This window comes from Dermochelys coriacea, chromosome 6, assembly GCF_009764565.3.
Source record: "Dermochelys coriacea isolate rDerCor1 chromosome 6, rDerCor1.pri.v4, whole genome shotgun sequence".
Classification (NCBI taxonomy): domain Eukaryota; kingdom Metazoa; phylum Chordata; order Testudines; family Dermochelyidae; genus Dermochelys; species Dermochelys coriacea.
Genome location: NC_050073.1, coordinates 90409144 through 90422965, shown reverse-complemented (window position 1 = coordinate 90422965; position 13822 = coordinate 90409144). Strand labels below are relative to the sequence as shown.

Here is a 13822-nt window from a genome sequence, read left to right as displayed (position 1 = left end):
TGGGAAGATCCAATTGCAGGATCATACCTTAGTTAACACGATCCCATACCTCACTATCAGTGCTTTGCTTTTTATTTTGGTCTCATTCCAACCAAGAGAAAGAGTCTGTTCAAAATCTTATACCTTAGGACTCCAGTGAGACTCGGAACAGGTATATAGATCTGCCTAAGGAGATACCTTTGGAGGATTGGGGTTTATTTTATTAATTTTGGACCATTGTTCTTTCTTCGATATTTTAAATCCCATCTACTTGATTTTTTGGGGAAAAGTATATTTAAACCTGGTCTGATTTTTTTAAAGTAATATCTTTTGTTCATCTGTTTTATATTATCTGTCTCCCCATTCCCACCAGACAAGAGTCAGTGAGTTCAATATGGATAAGTAATTGCAACATTACCAAACCATTGACTTTGTGAAGGCTTCTTCCAGAGACTTTTCAAAAGGATTTGTCCATGAATTTCCTGCTTTATGTGGGCTTTTGGGAAATTGGACTGGTGGTGAGGCACTGGGGCCCAGTGTGTCCTGCTGGGTCCTAGTGCAGGATAGCTAGGGGGACAAAAAGAGGAAAGGGAGAGCTAGAATGCCCTCTGTTATTATATCATTGTCTTTTCTTTATAACTGGCTCTCATTTTAATAAGATTATTATGCTGTCATGCTTAAAAATGAGATAACATTTGTACAGCCACTATGACATCTCTTTTATCAGCACTGAGTCATTTGAAAAGGAAGTATATTATTTTTCCTTGATACTGTAATGTGATAAATATCCTGCTGCACATGCACAGTAGCCGCTTACATTTTAGTAGCGCCATTTATCCAGAAGTCGTCCCAAAGTGGTATTCCATAAAATATGGGAATTATTTCATCCAGCACTGAAATGCAGTCTATGCGTGGAGAAGCACAAGACACCTGTTTAACACTAAACAGCATCACAGCAAGAAGTGTAAAGCACTGTATCCAGTTGAAACTGCAGGAGAAATTAAATATGTAAAATACAAGGGCACCAGAGGTAACATTTCTACTTTCACACAAAAAAATAAAAATGCCATAAGATCTCTTTAATGACCATGCATGGTTAGGTTGTTGGATTCGTTGATTACATAGCTAATGTGCATAGGGTGTTTCAAAGGTGGAAAATACTAATATAAGTGCTACATATTATTTCATATCTCACCTTGAAAGACTGTGGCTTGAACAACTATACAATGTATCCTGACACCTGACTAGGGCATTGATTCAGTACAGGTAAGAGTATCATTTTCTGAATCACCCAAAACATTTACTGCAACTAATAGTTCCTCCCCTCCCACATGGCTGGAGTTCTCTGAAAGTGTTTGTATAGGAGGAAAAGGGTGATTTATTAATAGTAACACTCTTGATATTGACAATTATAAATCCAGATAAGATGATGCAATTAATATTGCTGGTATCTGTGTACTGGATCCTCTCTACTCTGCATTTGGAAAAGAACTCCACAGCTAATATTAACTGTCATCATAATACATCTTCAGAAATGTGATGTGCAAATACATAAAGTAAAGCACCTTTTTTCTTTTTCTTTAGCGAAAGCCATTTTTTTCTATAATTCTTGAAGAAATATTTATTAATTTTCTACCTTTTCTCCATCTGAGTGTAAATTTCAGTGTAAAGGGTTATGGCATATATATACATAAATAGCTTGGTTATTTTTGAAGGTGAGGATGAGATGATAGAAATCTCTGAACAACTTCGTCCTTTTCCCTTCATGCATATCCCAGTTAACCATGACTACTTCCTTCCCCTTTAGTCCCTGAAGATATTAGAAGATGGGGAACTGCTGGCTGCTTGATCAAAAAACAAATAAAGGAAATGTAAAGCAAAATTTAAAATTAAGGAGTCATTTCTTTAAACAGGTTGGATTTTTGGAGTGTAGTATGATGTTCCATATTCACTCTATATTGAGGTGGCAGAGGGTACTGATATTATAAAGCTAAATAATGCAACCCTAATACCTGCATTCGTAGTAACATAGATCATAACAGTACCATCAGCACTCCTGGTAGTATGTAATACACAAAGACTAGTAACTGCATAGTAAAATCCTTGTGATGATTTTGATTTAAAGTAGCTGCTGTTTGTTTAATTTGGGTATTTCTCTATTACAAAAAGCCAGGCTTCTCTGCGGGACACCTGTCAAATTTGTTAGCTTATCTTAATTTCATAAAACTGTTGTCTTTTTTTAAATGAGCAATTCTGAAAGTATAATGTGTAGTGTAATACATGAACAGTGTGTGTGTGTGTGTGTGTGTATGTATGTATTGCATAGTACATATAAGTACTGTATATATATGTGGATATTCTGTTTAGAGGTTGCCTGAGATTACGGGAATCCCTGTTAAAAATACTGTGTGAACAACTCCCTTTGCTTCCTCTCATGGGTTTGGCTGAAATTGAATTGGCAGTAGCTGGTATTTTTCTGGATTGGGTGCAAGAAAATACCAATTTATCGGTCATAATAATTTGCCACATTTTGTATGCTCACTTGACTGAGAAGGTTTAGTGAGCTTTATATGCTCAAAGTGCATATTGAAAGGCAGATTTGCTATGGTCTGTTAACAGAAATGTGTTTTAGCATGAAAGTATTTTTCCCCATTTTTTCTAATTATTTGGTTAAATTATTTCAAATCTCCCATCTAATATGGCAATAACTTGCCAAGAACATAGGTCATTAAGGCAAGCTGCCTTTATTTGTTGAAAATCTTCACGTTTCCTGCCTGTTTACTATAAAAGTTACCCTTTTATGTTTTTTTTTATAAAGTTCTGAGAGCTATCTGGGGAAATGTCCCTTTGGATTCTGAAAGCACAATCTTTTTTTTTTTAAAAAAAAAAGATTCTGGAGTTATATTAATTTAATAGTAAATCTTTTTTTATTGTTATTTCATTCTTTTGCCCCAGGATAAACAGATAAGCAGTGAAGAAGATCATTTGAGGAGGATGGAGGAGTACAGATTACAGTGCAGGGATCAGCTGCGTTGTCTAGAGACAGAACAAGAATCCATTCTCACCATGATAGGAAGTGAAATTGATGCAGCTTGTGAAATCCTTTCCCGGGACTCTGTGGAGAAATTCAAAGTAATTATTAGTTTTCAGTCTGCTTTAGATTTTTAGTTTGCTACCTAATGGGTAACTGTAATGGAATTTTTATGCATGACTGCTTGTATTCACATATTTGCTACAGATAGTTTCTTAAGTAAAAGATTTCAAATATGACAGGTGACACTATTTAAAAAAATATGGTATTAAGTGTATTATGGAGTTTTGGAGTGACACATGTTGCTATGTATCTTATAAAGAAATAACATAAGCCCCCTCCTGTGCATCACCAGAAGTTATTTTCAGTTGCCAGTCTTTTTCTTCATAAATAATGGTTTCCAATTATTAGTGGTTGATGTGAAATGACCTCCCTGGTAGCAAACTGCATCACATTGGTTCATTGTTTGACACTGAACATTAACTTTCTTATTGTTTTGCTTGGAAATGATGATCAAATCTTAAAATTGTGGGTCATATCAGTAATTCATATTGTGTCCTGTCTCTCTCATATGACAAGTGGTTAAGAGAGAAAGTGTCAGTATATTTCAACCCCTAAGGTATTTATTTATAGACCTCAGCATGCTGCTCTAGCAAATAATGAAGATAATCTTTGGTAAAAAATCTATAGTTTCTGAACAAAGATTCAGAAACTCAGTTTAATAAAGTATTCTTTCTTAGATTCAAACTAATTTTTTATTTTAAAAATTCTGTTTGTTTAATAAGATTGGTAGTACAACGGAAAAAATGTCTTGTTTGTTCTTGTGAACAATGTGTTTCAATTTTAAAAGTCATTATATATTTTCTAATATTACAAAAATGGAGAATGTTATACTTTATATGCTTTATACTTTAACACACATTCTTTTATCACTAAACACTGCATGGTTTTTGAAGAGTGTAAATGTTGCTACTGCTGTAATGTACTATCTTAAAAAAGGGAAAATAGACATTTTTTCAACATGGAAATTTCTCTGAATATTTTAAAGATATTCAGACTCTGGAGTAATGAACTGAGTGTGACATCCTGGCAGACAGACATCGATCTGTTTAAATGTTTCACCACATAATAAAGCGCAAATTTCCTAACTTTCCTCCTTTTCTGAACTCCCAAGTTTTGATTTCTAAAATCTACTGGACAGCACAGATGGAATTATTGTTTAAATTTACATGGTTCCTAGAAATTACAGTTAACTTGGAATTTAAAAGTAATGCCAAAGTATGAAGGTTTTGTTTTCATTTTAAAATAAAAGTTTGCATGTCAGCTTCTCCTTACTCATCCAGTTTTATCAAACCCCTTAAGTTGCATGCCATTGGCAAGCTTAAAACATATTTGAGCCACTTAACCACTAGCCCATGAAGGGGACATCATTTTTATTACAGCAAAATAATTTCTTGCTCTCTTCCCATATTGATACTTGGTAGAGGTATTGTATGGAGGCAGTGCAGTTGGCCCTGGGAGGACTAGGGAAAACGTGGCTCTCATTGGATTTCAGTGATGCTTTTCTCCCCAGCACTATGGGTTTTGTCAAGGGCTTTAGAAAGGTTTAACTCAAGTCCTTTTCTTCTACGAGTATCACTGCAATCTTGTTGTCTTGTGAGAGTTTAAGAGGAAGATAATGGTGCTATTGGAGGAAGCTAGAGAATCTCTAGTCTTCATCCACTGAATTCTCCTGAAAGCAAAAATCTGACCAGATTTGCTAGTTATCCCAAAGTGGAGTTTTAACTTAAAGAATTCTAGATAAACTGTTGGGATTTTTTTTTCAACCAGTCTTTTGCTGCCACATGAACTCCCCTCTGCTTCCTCTGCAAAAACCCCCCCCAAAACCCTTAAGTATTTTGGCTTTCTCAATATACAAACCAGTACAAGAGGTCCTGCTTGTGATCCTTTCATTTTGGCATCAGTAGTAGAACCCACTTAATAGACTTCTTACAAAAAAAAAATCTTGATTTGCACAAAAGAAGCCCCAAAAAGGCATACAGTAATGAATACCAGATAAAACTATCCCAGTCCAAGAAGTATTGTAAATTAAACAATAAATACCGCCATACCACTTTGAGATGGAAAAGAGCATGATATATAAGGCATGATACAGATTTGTTCTCTACAAAAGAGGATATATCAGATGTTAAATGGACTTAACTAGACTTCCATTAAAAATACAGATCTGTGCAAAACACAGATTTTTTTCTACTTCTTTAAAAAGAAGTAATGAAAAACAACCCCCTAAAAGGAATAGATGTATTTAATAAAAAATGTAGAATTAGGTATAATAATTCCTTTTTAACAAATTTTAATTTGTGGTGTAGTAGGCTTTAAAAGGGATTGGTGGAAGAGAGGCCTGGGAGACTACCTGATGTATGATTTGCTAATGAAATACCCAGTACAAATTTATCTTCTGTCTTAATTAGTAATTTTATTACCTTAATAAACTAGAAGGGATATGTAAGAACTTGAAATCATCAATCTCAAATACCTGAAGTAAGTATGGTATCTTCTTATAGCTGGAATAGAAGATACCATCATCACAATGGAATAGCAAATATTGAGGTTTTTATTGGTGCCCACTGTACATTTCTCTCACTCTTTGATAAAGCGAGAAATGTGTAATTAAATAAAGCAGTCAAAATCTCATGTTCTATTCCAGAAGAAAAGCCAAATTGGTAACAATGAAATCACAAGTAAGAATAGCCTGTACTACTACTGTGCTACACAATGTGGTGCCATTCAGTCTGGAGGAAATGAGGTTGGATGACGCTGAACCTAGTTTTTTAAAAAACAGAGAAACAAACAAGTGAAGGACATAAATCCACACCATGTAGAGGTCAAACATAGGAGTTTATTACGTACAGCACTGACGCTTATTAGGCTCAGAGACACTGTCAATCAATATTTTCCATGGGCAGGGAAAGTGATGGGGTAGGCAGTCCCACACCCCTGGATAGGTTTAGCTGCAAGACCTGATAGCACAGTAGCCAATGATCAAGAGGCTACATAATGACTCTGCCCATGGTCTCAAGTTAACAAATTAACATTTAACATTTAATTAGTACTTTAATAAATGTATTAGTATAGAATATATGTTAGATTCAATTTGGGGTCCATAGGAATGAAGTAGATCCTTTGATTGTCCAACAGATACATATCTAGGGGTAAAAGCAAAGAAACAGGGAAAGTATATGGCAATAAAGATTGTTTTTCAAGTTGCTTATTTGTGTTTTAAGGCAGGCATTGGTTCCTGGGGAAGGGAGGTGGGAAGAGGTCATATCTTATACTGACATGCTTGAACCTTTCATAAACTCAAGGATGGATGTGTGGGAAGAACATCTCCCTACAGAAGAAACAGAACAGAAACAGGGCTTCTTTGTTCTATTTGCAACTTTGAATAAGACACAATTATTGCCCCCAAAATCTGGCGTTTTGCTGACCAGGCATATCTTAACAAAAACAAGGTTATCTTTGGTTATTCTGCTTTCTCTTAGCTAATCACTATTTGCTAGGCCTCTGACCTTGACCAAACTCTTGACTTTGGGTCTGTACACAAATCCATATACCAGGTTATTACATCAGCAATGGATTTTAACCCTTCAACAAGCATTTTAACATGTAATTCATATCAATAGTTGTAAATTGCATTTCCCTGTAAATTAAACATAATTTTCACAAAGGGGCACCCAGAATATATATCTTAGACTCATAAACTCATAGTATTAAGATCAGAAGGGACCATTATGATCCTCTAGTCTGACCACAATGCAGGCCATAGAATCTCACCCACCCACTCGCTCCTGCAATAAACCTCTCACTATGTCTGAGCTATTGAAGTCCTCAGATCATGGTTTAAAGACTTCAAGGTGCAGAGAATCCTCCAGCAAGTGACCTGTGCCTCATGCTACAGAGAGAGGCAAAAAAACCCCCAGGGCCTCTTCCAATCTGCCTTGGAGGAGAATTCCTTCCCGACTCCAAATATGCATTGTTGTTGGTACAGTAAACTACAATCTAATAATAAAACATTTAAGCATTTTGAGGATGTTCTAATCACATAGTGTTGTAGTGATCATATGGATAAAGCAGGAAAAATAACAAATTACTATGTACCAAATAACTGTTGACCTGAGTTGCATTTTAAACAAGAATTATACTGATGACACTGCATTCCTTATCCTTTAATGTGACCGATATAAAATTAACAGCTCTTTAAAATATTTAGGAATAAACCTTCCAATACTGATCTTTAGTCATGATTTTTTGAATTAATATACTCATTTTGTTCAGTAAATAATAAAAAATTTCCCTCTGTGTTTAAATTTTTTTTCCAGGCAATATCACTTACAGCTGGATTAAAGAATGACCCTCATCGCTGGTTAGCAGAAACAAAGGTAATTTCATCTGTTGGATATTATTGGATAAAATAATATTAAGCTGGTTTTGGTCACTAAAAATGGTATTTGAAAATTGCAGTTAAAAAGGGGTTGAGGGAGAGAGAAAAAGAAAAATTTAAATACCTGCAACATTTCTCTGATAGGTATATTGATATTTCCAGCATGGTGACTGGCCTTTCAAGCCAATAGATGGTAAAGATTTTTTCAGCTGAAGGTCTTTGGCTATCTCTTGCTGAGTAGCAGTAGGGGATTTCCAGTGTGAAGTGTCACCATATTTCTGAAGGGTATCAGATTTTAGCCTTTTTATTGGCCCTTTTATTGGCAGTTATGGTACTTAACATCAATAAGCAATAGATATTTGTAGAGCCAAATTTACAGCATTTCTCCCTTTATTGCGCTCACTAAATTTGAGCACACCCAAATTCTGAGCACCCAGCAAAACAAATGCATTTGTGGATGAAATGATGGAAGCCTGCTGAAAATATGACCCTTTGGTCCTGGATTGCCTTTTCTCTTTTATCAATTCTTTTGGAGTAAAACAAGGTAAATTTATAGTCCACAGGCATGCTTCTTTCTATAGGGTTATAAGAAAAGCCAAGACATGTTTTTTTGTTTTAAGCAGTTTTGGTTTATATCTAAACGCTTTTAGACTGGATTCTTGAAAAATGTGCTATTTTTCCTTTTACCCTTCTTCTAAAGCCTTTGACCACATAATGTGAGTACACACATACTTGGAAATTTCTCATGAGCCTGACAATCCTGGCATGTGAGCATACTGTAAGCTTTCATTTCTGTGCCTCAGCTTAATGGTTCAAAGAGATGACTGGTAACTTCTAACCCTTGCTTTTTACTTTGCAAGCCCTGTAAGCAGTCTTATCCAGTATCTTTTAATAGGATTAAGCTTCTCATGATTAAAAATAGCTTTTATACTGCATGAAACAAACCTTTTCCTCTGCAGTGTAAAAGGGTCATGGCAAGGGAAGAAAAGTTGACCAATTGACTGAGGAGAAGTTGCATCTGTTTGCTAGCAAGGTGACTTGAGGTTATAGATGGGCTAGCATGTAATACACATAGATCAAGAGTGAATATCACTATAAATAACAGAGATAAGATTTTGAATCAGAGGACAAGAACTGTGTAGGAAACAGTCTACTATTCAGATAGGTGCCGCTGACATCTAAGGCAGTATTAGAAGGACCTTCCAAAGGGCATTTAGTAATTGTTTTCATAAATCTGCCAAATGAGTTTCTTTACTTATTGGTAGAGGAGACCTGAAATGAAGGGAATAGAAATACTGCAGTTCTATAGATTTGCACCTTGTATATAAAAGATTATATTTCTGGGCTGAATCTCTGATCACGTGGAATCACTTCAATTCTACTTCCAGGTCACTGCAATTGCTGATGAATATTGTAAAGATGGGGACTTTGGTTGCTAACATTTCTGAAATCCAAATTTTGTGTTTCCTGGTTGTTCTTTGAATGATTCCATATATGCATTCCACTCTTAGTGTCAGTGCACCCAGTGCATAGCTGTCAGAAACTTTTTCCCTCAGCGGTATCTGTTGGGTGGTGTGTAGTTAGTTATAAAGGGAAGAACTACCTTTAGCCCCCCTCAGTTCCTTCTTACCACCCCTAATGGTCATTGGAACTCTGTTTTCTACCAGAACTGTTATTTCTCTCAACCTTTTTGAATATAGTGTATAGTGTTAGTCTAGTCTTAGTAATGTTATGAAAGTAAGTTTTAACAGTATTACAGATTTTTTTTTTTAAAGTTTTTTTGACTTCTTGTTTTCCCTGTTCAGGGTTTTTTCTACGTATGACACTGAGGTATGCCCTGGTCATCAGATTTCAAGCCATGTGTTTCTGGCTCCAGGCCTATGCCCATGAGTGACCTGCACAACAGCTGCCTAAAGTGCTTGGGAGAAGCACATGTGAGGAACTGGTGCTAGGCTTGCAGGGAGTTCAAACCTAGGGTGAAGAAGGATAAGGAGGCTAGGCTGAAATTCCTGCTGATGAAGGCTGTGGTCAGGCCACTGTTGGCACTGTCCAGGTCTGACTCGGTGCTGAGTGCTGCAGTTTCAGAAAGCGGTGCACCTCCACCTTTAGCAGGATCCTGGCACTGTTCTCCCTTGCTCACACCGAGGAAGAAATACAAAGCTTCAACAGAGGCACTGGCCAGGGGAAAGTCTCCACCCTCTAAGTTTGTTAAGAGGGTCAAGGAGGAGTCAATAGAGTGCACCTGAAACCTCAGCATCCTCCTCCAACTTGGTGCTTAAATCAGCACAGTCAGCTCTGGCTCCACAAGGAGGACTGTTGAGTGCTGTGTTGGAAGCAGCACCACCAACTTTCTCAGCACCGCAACAAGAGACCATCTATGTGCCACCTACCTAGAGGCATTTGCAGCAGTAAGAAACCCGTTCTGCCTCTCAGTGCTTTTGACTCCTTCCTTACAGGAGTCTAGTCCCTTGGCACCACTGCCACTTTTGCCAGCAATTCAACCTCTGGTACCCCAGTTGCCTTCTTCCCAGATAAGCCCCAAGGGGAAGTGGGCTCTGATGGTGTTGCTCCATCCACCAGTAGGTCCTCGGCACTGTTCCCTGACACTGACTGGATCAACCGCACCATGGTCAAAGGAAGGGAATTCTCATTGTATAACTCAGAGGGGGATTTAATATATCACAGTGCTGAAGCAGGACATGCCGGTCTCTGCAGAGATCCTTTCTTTCCACCTACTGCTGTGACCCTTGAATGGGACCTGACAGTTGGACCCTGCCCTGGTTCAGTGGCCATTTTGGAACTCTTGAGGGTGTCCCCCAGCTTCCAGACCTTCCCAACACTGTGCATACTCAGTGCACTCCTCTAGAAAGGCTGAGTCTACACACAGAGTAGCTCTGTTTCAAGAGGCCAGCATCAAGACTGGTATCAAGCATTAAGAGGAGGTTCCAGATGGAGAGCAACAGCTTGTAGACGAGATTCTATCCCCCTTGGTCTTGGCTTCCTCTTCAGATGAGGACATTTGATCTGGCACAACTTCTCCTCCTCCTGATGATTTTAAGGTTTGTCAGGAGTTATTGAAAAGAGTTGTTGCAGGCTTAGGTGCACATGTTGAAGAGGTCAGGGTGCCCTCGAGTTGTCCTTTTATCATCGGTGGGGCCCTCCACAGTATCTCTGTCAATTAACAAGGTGATTTTAGAGCCAATAAAGGCTTTGGGGGCAGAGTCTATCCTCTTTGCCTTGAACCTCTAAAAAAGTGGAAAGAAAGTACTATGTACCCTCCCAAGGGTTTGAGTATATTCACCCACCTTTGGGCTCATTAGTTGTCACAGCAGCTAATGAGAGAGAATGACAGGGATACCAGGCTGCCACCTCCAAATCAAAAGATGACAGAAGGCTGGACTTGTTTGGCAGAAAGATTCATTCAACAGGGTGTTTGGAGCTGCATATTGCTAACTAACAAGCTTTGTTGGGACTTCGTTTGTGCAAATTTGTGAGGTTCCATGCAAAAGTTAAAGGAGCTTCTTCCGGAGAACGCTAGGCAGGAGTTCTCTTCCTTGGTCAGTGAGGCCAGACTGATCATGGGAACTTCACTGCAGGTGAGGCTGGACGCAGCAGACTCTGCATGTAGAACATGGCCTCTGCAGTGGCCATGTATAGATCATCCTGGTTGCAGTTTTCTGGTCTTCACTATGAAGTCCAGACTAATATCCAGGACTTGCCATTTGAGGTTTCCTTCACTATCCTTGGACCAGATGGCCCATTCCACTCCTCTTCCGCAGGACCTATCAAAAAAGAGTGTAGGTGTATGCCTTCCTCTCTTGCTGTTTTGGCACTCGGCCCCTCAAGACACCCAGGAATCACAAAACAGGTATTTTTATGAGCCAGTTGAGGTTGACATACCAGTCTCCATCTTTCCAGGCCTGAACCCTGTCTCTCCTACTTCTGCAGTGCTCGGTCCTGGATTACTTGGGACAAGTGGATCTTGAGCATGGTGGAAGTGGGAGATATTCTGTAGTTTGCTTCTACTGCTCCCTCCCACCATCCCTCCCTTTCCCTCTTCAGGGACCATTTTCATGAAAAACTCCTTATCCAGGGAGCCATAGAGGAGGTTGCATGTGGTATCAGAGGGAAGGAGTTTTATTCCCCATATTTCCTAATCCCCAAAATGAAGGGGATCTCAGGTCAATTTTAGACTTGTCATCTCAACAATTCTTAAAAAGGATAAAGTTTCGCATGTTCACCCTAGCTTCTATTATCCCTTCCCTGGATCCCAGGGGCTGGTTGCTGCCCTCAATTTAAAAAATCCCTACTTCCTTGGGGCAATCATTCAAGCTCATAGGAAGTACCTCTGATTTCTGGTAAATCAAAATCATTAGTTCATCATACTACCTTTCAGCCTGTCCGCAGCTCCCAGGGTCTCTTATAAAAGTCATGGCGGTAGTAGCTGCATTCCTCTGAAGATCAGGAGTGCAGATTTACCCCTACCTTGTCAAAATCCAGTCCAAACTGCAAGTGCAGAGCAGAGTTGCCCCTAGCCAGTCAACATTCAATCCTCTGGAGCTGTTAATCAACCCAGAAAAAGTATGCCCTCAAGTACAAGACCCCATTTCATTGTGGGATCTAAACTTAATATTGTCAAGACATATGGGTCCCCCATTTGAATCATTGACTACTGCTCACTGTTGCATTTATCAATGAAGTTGGCCTTTTTGGTGGCTATTAGCTTGGCCAGAAGAGTAAGGGAGCTGTGGGCATTAATATCAGGATCTCCACATACAATCTTTTTTAAGGACAAGATTTACCTACATCCTCATCTGAAGTTCTTCCCAAGGGTCGCTTCCTCTTTCCACATCTACCAGTCAAATTATTTGCCTGTATTCTACCAGAACCACATATGACCAGGGAAGAAGAGCATTTGCATGGCTTGAACATCAGAAGAACCTTGGTGCTTTACCTGAATAGAACTAGACACTTTTGTAAATCCTCACAGCGATTCATAGCTGTGACAGGCAGAGTAAGAGGTCAATCAGTCTCCACCAGAGAATTTCTTCATGGATAGCATCCTGCATACACATGTGCTATGACTTGGGTAATGTTGCTCCACCTGACAGAATCATAGCTCGTTTATTGAGGTCACAGTTATCTTGGCAGCCTTTCTGGCACAAGTTTCAACTGCAGACGTTTGTAGAGCAGTACCCTGGTCTTTGGTCCACATGTTTGCCTCTCACTATGCTGTGACTCAAGACTCCAGAGATGATGCTAGAGTGGGACAAATTATTCTCCAATCTCTATTGAAGTAGGCTCCGACCCTACCTCCTGTCTGAAAGTTTGTGAGTCACCAAGATTTGAACGCACATGTGCAATCACTTGAAGAAAAAAATATTTACTAACCTGTTCCATAACTGTTGTTCTTTGAGAAGTGTTCCCATGTCTATTCCACAACCCGCTCTCCTGCCCCTCTGTATCAGAGTTACGACAAGAAGGGAGGGGCTAAGGATGGCTCTGCTCTTTATACCTGTATGAGGACAACAGGGAGAGCTCGAGCCATACAACAGGTACTGTCTAGTGAAAAAGTTTCTGATGGCTGTGCACTGGACGCACCAACACCAAGAGTGGAGTGGACATGTGCAATGCATATCAAAGAACAACAGTTTTGGAACAGATTAGTAACCATTTTTTTCATTGCTAGCTGAGGAGAAAATAGATAAAAATTGTTTTGGTTCGGGGGGGGTGTAAATGTTTGAGTGACAGAGTAACAATTCAATAATTGAGGTTACATTAAGATTTTCCCTTAGAACAGGACTAAAAATCGACTTTGTTTCCTACTGCAGTGGTTGAATTTAGACTCCACATTTGGCACAGTAATTCTTCATCGGACAATTGAATTTTCCATGCAATTGTTTTCATGTTTTTTTAACTAACTTTTGCAGAGGCCCTGTTTTAAAATGTTCCCTTTTTGAAATTTAGTTTTGTTTTCCTCATGTATCATTAGGTTTCTGAAGCTCAATAGTCCCCATAAACCCTTCTCCCACAGACATACTAATAACTTCTCAGACATAGATTGCTTTTTGAACTTTTAAAATGAAATGCACAGTTTATTTCCCTTATTTGTCATAACCTAGCCGATCTTCCCTTCCTGACTACAGGTGTGTTGATGAGAAACAACAAATTTCAAATATATTAGGAAAGTTTATTTTAATTTTTCATTGAAACTTTGTTTTAATGGATGTTTTCTAACTATTTCTCTCCCCAGTTGTGGTCTGTACATACATCTGATAAGGTCTGTTCATACCTCTGGGCAGCAGAGGTATATGGGGGTAGATTCTGGGGGAGGTGGTAGTGCTCTGGAGATGCATGTGGGGTGAGTAGAA

The 13822-nt window shown here is 38.7% G+C and overlaps 1 protein-coding gene across 2 annotated transcripts in view; it reads left to right on the top strand.

Moving 5' to 3' along the window:
* Positions 1-13822, top strand: part of CEP128 (centrosomal protein 128) — a 434621-nt gene that overhangs the window by 188953 nt on the left and 231846 nt on the right. For both annotated transcript variants that reach the window (XM_043516125.1, XM_038407035.2), the window contains 2 exons: positions 2935-3111; positions 7390-7449. In XM_043516125.1, coding sequence (XP_043372060.1) covers positions 2935-3111; positions 7390-7449 — 237 coding nt within the window. The remainder of the gene's footprint in view (positions 1-2934; positions 3112-7389; positions 7450-13822) is intronic.